An 8,789-nucleotide genomic window follows, 5' to 3' on the forward strand; every position below is an offset into this window, starting at 1 on the left:
CAATGTTCATTGGATGAGGGTATCGTTTTTGGTGATTGGAGGCAGAGTCATGTGATCCCGTTGCACAAGAAAGGTAGAAAAGATCTTGCTCAGAATTACCGTCCAATAGCATTGACGTCAATTTGTTGTAAGGTCCTGGAGGGACTGATAAAGGACCATATTATGAAATACTTTATGGAAAATAATCTTTTTTCGAAGAGTCAGTATGGTTTCATTCCTGGACGCTCCGCGGTTTTGCAGCTGTTGAAATCTTTAGAGGCGGTGGTTGATGGAACAGATCATGGTTACGAAGTCAATGTAATCTACATGGATCTGGAAAAGGCGTTCGACAAAGTTTCACATAAACGTCTGTTGTTTAAGCTGGGGCGGTATGGGGTGAATGGTAAGATAGTAAAATTGATTGAGAATTATCTCAACAACAGAACATTTCAGGTGAAATTAGAGGATACATTATCTAAGTCAAGACCAGTCCTGAGTGGAGTTCCCCAGGGTGGAGTTTTGAGCCCTCTACTGTTTATTATCTATATCAATGATATTTCATCAGTATGTGATAATATCTTGCTTTTTGCTGACGACTCAAAAATCTTTAGAGTGTTGAAAACAGAGGAAGACAAAAATAGTTTTTTGCAAGATATTAGAAAATTACTAACCTGGTTTGAGGAATGGAAATTGAAAATAAATACTGATAAATGCCAGCTACTAAGAATCGGTTCCCGCCAGCCGTGTACTTCATACACCATTGTGGATGATGATAATTCGCGGTTCAATCTTCCTGAAGTTGATGAGTTATCAGATCTTGGAATAGTTGTGGATAATAAAATGAGGTTCAGAAGCCATGTATTGAAAATAGTGCACAAAGCAAATTCAATGTTGGGTATTATTGCCAGAAACTTTAAGGGCCTGTCAAACGAGGCTTTTTTGTTGTTGTTCAAATCGTTGGTGAGATCGCATTTGGAATATGGAGTGCAAGTGTGGAATCCTTATAGAGTTGGACTAATAGACGAGGTGGAAAAGATACAAAGAAGAGCAACTCGTTTGATAAAGTCTTGTAGAAATCTTTCATACGATGATCGACTGAGGAAACTGGGTTTGCCGTCTCTTGCCTTCAGACGACGAAGAGCCGATCTTATATTAGTTTATAGGATAATACACGAGGGTGTTTCGGCTGATATTGGACCTACTTTGTTTTTTCGGGCGATGAGCGTACAAGAGGACATAACCTCAAATTAAAAGCCTCAATTTCTCATAAAGACTGTCATAAATTCTACTTCTCAAATAGAGTGGTGGAAGATTGGAATATGCTGCCCTCGGTTGCTGTTAATGCGGATTCTCTGTCTGTTTTCAAATCGACAATTGATGATTTTTTTGGTGATATAAAGTTTAATTGGCGAGCAAACTTTTAATTTAATTTATTGTAATTGTTTAATTCTAATTGATGTCTGTAGAAAATTTCTTTGATATTTTTATTTACAGTCATTTTTCGGTTGATAATTCGAATCGAATGATGGTTTAATTATGTTTTATTTAATTTTATTCCTTTAACCTTCGGACAATCATTTATTTGGCTTAGTTTTTTGAGTTTTGTTTTGTGATGGCAAGGGGCTTGCCCGTGCTATGAAATAATAATAATAATAATAATAATAATAAATTGAATGCTTTGAAAGGGAAGTTCAGATTAAACCTAATTTCATTTCTAAACATGTTTTATATATTTTTATGCTTTTATGTATGTTTTCAATTGTGTTTTATTTATAGTTTCAAAAGTCAGAGTTTATATGAAAATAGCATCAAACACGGGTCAAATCAAATGACATTTGAGGTCATCTGATTCAAATTCGAATTCGTACCAATCTTTCAAGCGGTTTATCAGTAATAAACAGTTGGAAAGTTGAAAATCAAAGGCAACATAGAATTGTGGTCAAGTTGGAAATAGTAAATTTTATTTTTTTTTATTGTTTCAATAAAGTTGATGATAGATAACTTGTTAACTTTGTTCTCAACGTCCATTCACTCTTTCATTTTAATGTTCTGTTTTTTACGTTATTCAAGTCGTTGATGATGGATCAATTTTGCTTTTTGGTTTTTCAATTTTTAAGTGTCATTTATTTTTTGCAAATGAGAAAATTAAAAATTTAGATGGCGCCGAACACATTTAATGTTAGTCGCCACTGATATCTCGAGTAAAGAATTTAGTTCATTCACGTTTCTACTAGTCATTGATATTAATGTTTTTTTTAAATAATTAAATTCATTCAAGTTAAAACCCTTTTATGATTGTCTTTTTGAAATTATGATATTTTTTCATTTTAATTTTTTATGCAAGTTTTGTCATTTTTATTTGACGATCTGATTCAAAAAACGACAACGAACACGTCAAAAGCTTGTCATAAGTTGAAGATTGAAAAATACTTTGTTTTGTTCTAAATTATTAGTCTTTAGCCATCAATATAAATGTTCAGCCTAACAAGGAATTTATTTGCAATATAAATTCTGAAATTGTTGTGTTGAAATAAAATTTTTAAAAATTAATTTAAAATTTTTACTTAGAAGTAAAAAGTAAAATTACAAAAATTAAAGGCAACCAGTATTTTTCAACGTCAAACAACATAATAAAATCAAAAAGACAAGTTTTTATCTTTTTTCAATGTTTTTGGAGTTAATGGGTTTCAACGTTGGAACTCTGCTGCGTGCTGGCTGGTGGGGTGGGTGGTGTATTTGTTCACGTTCATGTGCAATTTCTGTTCCATTATTGTCAGGGAACAGCAAGTCACAATGAACAAATAAAACGAGCATAAGCAATAAGCGTTGTTTCATAATAATAAAACATGCAATGTAATGTTTGTAATGAAATTCACGCACAGCGAATTAATTTACTTAAGCACTGTGGAACATTATGTGACTTTTTTCTGAACATGAAACCCTTAATGCACAGGATGACTGTGTTGCCCCGATGGAGTTATTTGTGCTTGTTAAAAATCATGCCTTCAAAATAATGCTCTCTCTTTCTCTCTCTCATTTTGTACTTTTTACTTTCAAAACTTTTTTACGTTCTATTTTGAAATTTATTTCAAAATCAATGATCACATTAACAAATCATAAATCGTAAGTCCCAACGTTATTGAGATTGATGTGGATTGTGCACTGAATAAAATGGTTCTAGGACTAAAACCCTCGAAAAAAACTTACTGTTAGTAGAGTTTTTGTCCTCTTACGATTGAAATGACCCATTAATAATTGTTATAATGCATTCAATTTTAAGACAATAATTTATTTGCGATAATTTATTTTTTTATAATTTTCTTCGTTACGTTACTCGAGTCGTTTGAGTTCGTTCTAATTAATTATGTAAAGCTAACGCAGCTTAGTTTTGGCAGTACCGATTACAACACAGCACAACTTACATCATTCATACATTTCTTTGGAGTGTTTGTTCATCAATGTAATTGTTAATATGGCATATTTTTCATTATATGTGCGAATAATACAAATATTAATTTTTCAAACGATACATGTTTTGAGTGTTGTGCTGTACATGTTTGTTTTCTTATAATGACTGACATTTTTATTGATTTCTATTTTATTTATTTGTATTTTGCTTATTATTCACTTTTTGATGTTTTTCAAGTTGCTAGAAAATTCTGTGATAAAGAAAGACTTCGATCTATTAATGTAGCCTTTTATTTTGTGGTATTTCGGTATTTTTTGTTTACATCAGCAAAGAAAACTTGCGAGAAAAATTTGAATAATTTGGCAACAGAAGTATTACACCTTATCCCACTTTACATAACGCTACAAGCTGGCCGGTTGGTATGGGAAACCATTCTCTATTCAAATTCATTCTATTTTCTCTCCGACTAACAACTTCCTGAAATAATTTCAATATTATTTTTTCATCGTTACAACATGTAGAAAATTGAAATACATAAAAAAATTCTGTTTGAAGTAAAAATATAATAACTTCAGTTAATAAATAAAATATAATTGTAATAGCAATCATGACAATAAAATTATCAATCAATTCCAATATTGTAATGGAGTTTCAACCCCCAACATCGCATGGAAGGCTGTAAACATTATTGAAGCTCATACCTTTCATAAATTTCATTCTATGATATATTTTTGGTTTATTTGCAACGAATACTTTGATGACGTTATCATCTGCTAGTGCCACATTCATCTCCGACACTCCAAGACCACATGGTATCATACTTTCATTGATTAATATTATTTTCATGTGCAATTCATATTTTATTTGCATGGATGTCAAGGTCTAGCCCTCCAAGCCACCAGAATGCGGTGCCTTTCCAAATCTTCAACTTTTGTTATTGTATGTGCAAAATGGTTGAGTATATATATATGGCACGCCATATATACAGAAGCCGTCAAGTCTCCATGCTACACGTGCGATCCTTCTTTTTGCTGCAATGTCAAAGTGCGTCTACAGGGTTATTATTATTTTTGAAGTGATTTAAAACACGAATCTGGAGAAATCGTTCTATTTGTAAAAATGTTTTTTTATTTACTGGCTTTTATCATCTAGGCCAGTTGATTTTATAGCTTTTACATAAATAACTAAAAAATAAACGCGAGTAATGGGCTGTTTTGCTGTTGTCTCATTTTATTAAGACTTATTTTTGTTCCTCTTGTGGGAAATGATAAGAGTGGCACAATGTAATTTGCAGCCGTCGTGTTCGCCCATGATGCCTGAGTGAGTGCTTCACTGCTTGAAGGCACAACTTCTTCTTGCACACGTACTTCATGTTCCTGCTGCAACCTTTTCTGAGTGTTTCGGTGTTGTAATATTTTCGCGATGTCTTTGTCATTTAGTGAAATAAATTTTTTGTTGTTTCCTAATTTTTTAGCGATTCTGAATTTGTTTCTCATCTTTTGATGTGAAATTTAAAAGTTTAATGAAATTTACAACAAACATTCCAAGCTGTTTAACTTTTAGTTTATTTCATTCGTAGAGTTTTGCAATATATTTCAATTTTTTTACATGTTTAGATTAAATAAAATTAATTTTTGAAAAACATTTTATAATTTTGTTAAAGGTTCTAATGTCTTTACTGGTTTGAAACTCTCATCACTAAAATATTGCGAAATGAGAAATCGGTTTACGCTGGTTAAGTGTTAACAAACTTCAAACAAAAAATTCAGTATTTTTTTCTACGTTCTCATGCGTGAAAAGTACCGGAGTATTCAAACAAACATTTACGTCAGATCAAAATTTAAAGATACGACCGTGGTCTTGGGAATACGTAGGAAAGTGAAAAATATTAAAAAGATGGAAAAAACATAAAAAGTGAAAAAACCTGAAAAGCCAGTAGAAGGAAGGTGATGGCTACTGTTGTAGGAGACGGTGGTGGGGATCGTTGTTTGCGGTGCTGTCCTCCGAGCTTTCGTTTCGTGACGTTTGTTCATGAAGCGTAGAATGAGATGCAATTAAAGGGGAGGATGGAATAAAACAACTGTGACGTGGAGCAGTTCTTACATGGCACGTGCACTAGCTGCTGACTGGAAGACGAATGCTGATCGAGTTGAGTGGCTGGTTTGTTAGCGGTGTTGACTTTTGCTCTTCGTCGACACTCGTTTGCCTTTGATTGTTTCTGTTTTTCTAAAAATTGTTTTAAAAATAAAATAACGTGCAACACATACATAACACTTATTACACAGCAACATGCATACATTTATTACACAACCACATACGTACATATATATTACACAACATACATACATATATTACACAACGACTGCACGTGCAATGAGCTTGAAGTAACCAGCACAAAATTACTAATTTGGAAGGGCCTTTCAAGTTGGGAGCAGAGGAACAAAAGAATGATAAAAGTGACGTCAACTTTTGATATCGGTGGAAAATGAGAGAGAGAGAGAGATGTGATGCACCTGACTGAGCCTGACTAACATCATTCCGATGCATTGCTTGCACGCTCTGCACGTGTTTGCTGGAGAAGGTGAAGGTCATTTGTGGGGAGGGGATTGCCCGCTGGATGCATGGACAAAAAATAAGTGATGAATGGATGGAATGATGAATGGCGTATAAAAGGAAAAAATTAATTTCTAAAATTTGATTGATGGATGATTCTTTCAAAATATTCATAGATCATTACAACAGGACATTAATTACACTCCACCATTTTTTTATTTCAATATTATCATTGTTATCATTGATACTTTTTAAAAAGCGAGTATGTAGTAATGACAAATAATTTGATAAATGAATTCATAATTGACGATATGTTACGGCTAAATTATTAAATTTTTTATCATGATCTTAGCTAATTTATCCAGTACAATAATTTTTAAGTTTTGAGTAAAAAACAATGAAACAAAAACAAATCACCCCAATGCACTGTGTTTGACAGACTTTGATGCATTTCAATGAATCAAATTTCATATCACCTCTGTGGATCACTTCCACTGTTCTTCAACGCTGCACAGCGTGAACGAGCTTGCAGTTAAATCACGGACAGACAGCCTACTAAAACGAAACATAAACTTCATAGTGTTCATTCTAACAAATTTTGAAAAAAATGCTCATTTTTGAACTTATGTTGTCTTGAAATTGTTTAAAATATAATTTATTTTGTTTCAAATTTTGTTTCAAGCATATTATATTGATGTAAATGAATGTTATTGTTTTTGTAGTTCGCCAATAAAATTTTCAAGAACACGCTTCTGCCCTGCATGAGTGAGAGTAAGAAGGAATTATGATATTTAAACGATTATCATTTTCACAACATTTCAAATAGTGGGCCATCAACATCCTTTGCAGATACCCAAAAGCCTTCATATTATCTGATGTTTGATGAGTTTATTTGCTTTGATTATCATTTCACAAGTGATACAGAAACAAATTGGTAACCAAAATAAAAGTAAGCATGACCACAAATCAAAGTCTAACCTCATTATTTCAAAATGAATGTGTGTTTTGGACAATTTTAATTTCAAGTTTTATTAATATTTATTTGAATTGGGATGCATTTATTTATTTTACAGTAAACACGTTTTATTTAATTTTTAATTTTATTAAAAAAACTAATATATTTTAATGTTGACTCATTCTAAAAATGTACTTCACCGAACAGTTCATCAGTCAGAGCAGTCAGCTGCACTTCTCGATCCTCCTGAACCTCCTCATCCTCATCAGCTACCCCATCAACTTCTTCATCTACTGCATCATGAGCAAGTCATTCAGAACATCATTCATTCAACTCTTTAAAAATAGAAACATCTTTTTCAAGGTAAAACGTAAGCATTCCGAGAGAAATAATTTGTCTACCGGTCAAATCAAATGTCCGCTAGCATCACAACAACAACAAATAAATCCATCTTCAAAACTTCAACATAATCACAAAAAAAATTCAAACGAAGCATTTGGTTGCGACAAAAAATTACTTGAGCCTGGGAGCTTTGCAGACACAAAACCACCACAAATTGCCACCAATCCTCTCTCCCCTCCAACTGGAGAAATGATGTTCACAGCGGATGGAACCTTCCAACACCCACCCAGACACCTCAACAACTGCACTGCTAACAACGTTCACTTGGACGGCCATGTTAATTGTTTGCCGTTGAGCAAGTTGAATGCCGTCAATGAAAGTTTCCGCGCTGAACAGCTTTCTCTCAAATCTGCCGACAATGTCAACTGCAACTTGAACAACGAAAACGAACATAACAACGGCAACGATAAATATGACAGAAAATATGTTCACAACAACAACAGAAATGACAACAGCAAAAATGTCAAGAAAAACGACAATGGTAAAAATAGCAATAACAAAACTGACAACAGAAAAGACAGCAATAAAAAAACAACAACAAAAACAAAATCGACGTCACATATCTCATGGAACAAAACAATTCACCAAGCATAACCACATCCACCATTACCACCAACACCACCATCACTAACAGTTCAAACACCATGAACCACAACGATGGAGACGATGGGGACGATGATGACATCAGCATGAATGGAAGTGGGGACCTCAGAAACAACGGCTCAAACAGTAATCGAAATAAGAACAAAAAAACTAATGACAGCAAAATATGAGATAGCATTATCTGACCAACGTTGGCGAAATATTAACAGTGCAGAAACAAACAGAACTTCAACACAAATTTTCAAAAAAGGTTCGACAATATGACAAATTACTTCAGTGGCATCTACCAACACAAACAACAACAAATAACAAAATCAAATTAAGCCAGCAAAAATGTTAAAAAAAGTTTATTTCATGTTTTTGAATTTGTTCTCTTGTCAAAAACTGACACCTCTAATACCGCTGCATTGTTATGTATAAGACGTAAATGGATCCATTATGCTTGAAATAGTGTAGAAACTTCTTCAGATACATTCTGATGACCAAATTGGTTAAGTAGGAGCTGGTGACTTTCATTTTTTTAATGTCTACTTTTTTAAAATAGTTTTTTGACAAAATCGAAACCAACTGAAAATTTTTATACTCTAACTATGAACAAACATTTACAAAGTTATTCTGATTCATTAACAAACGCGAACGTGTTCCATATTTGGAAATATTATATAAATAACAGACAGAAATAAAACTTGTTTTTCTTTTCGAGTTGCAATGTATGACATGTATATTTAAAAACTATTCTTGCTGGCTGTAAAGAATAGCTATTAGTTGTTTAAATTGCATTTTCATGTTCATCACCTTTTTCAATTTGAACTTGAATTCAACTTGATGTTTATTTCAAACATTAATTTTTTTGGAAAACATTCAAATACATACGTATACACACACACA

The 8,789-nt window shown here is 32.9% G+C and overlaps 1 protein-coding gene across 1 annotated transcript in view; it reads left to right on the forward strand.

The window, feature by feature from the left end:
* Positions 1-7,235, forward strand: part of HELRODRAFT_66983 (hypothetical protein) — a gene marked incomplete at both ends in the record, with an annotated part of 30,248 nt that extends 23,013 nt beyond the window's left edge. Inside the window, one exon of the mRNA XM_009024260.1 lies at positions 7,104-7,235. Coding sequence (XP_009022508.1) covers positions 7,104-7,235 — 132 coding nt within the window. The remainder of the gene's footprint in view (positions 1-7,103) is intronic.
* Between the last annotated feature and the right edge of the window lie 1,554 nt (positions 7,236-8,789).

This window comes from Helobdella robusta (genome assembly GCF_000326865.2).
Source record: "Helobdella robusta unplaced genomic scaffold HELROscaffold_4, whole genome shotgun sequence".
In the NCBI taxonomy this organism is placed as follows: domain Eukaryota; kingdom Metazoa; phylum Annelida; class Clitellata; order Rhynchobdellida; family Glossiphoniidae; genus Helobdella; species Helobdella robusta.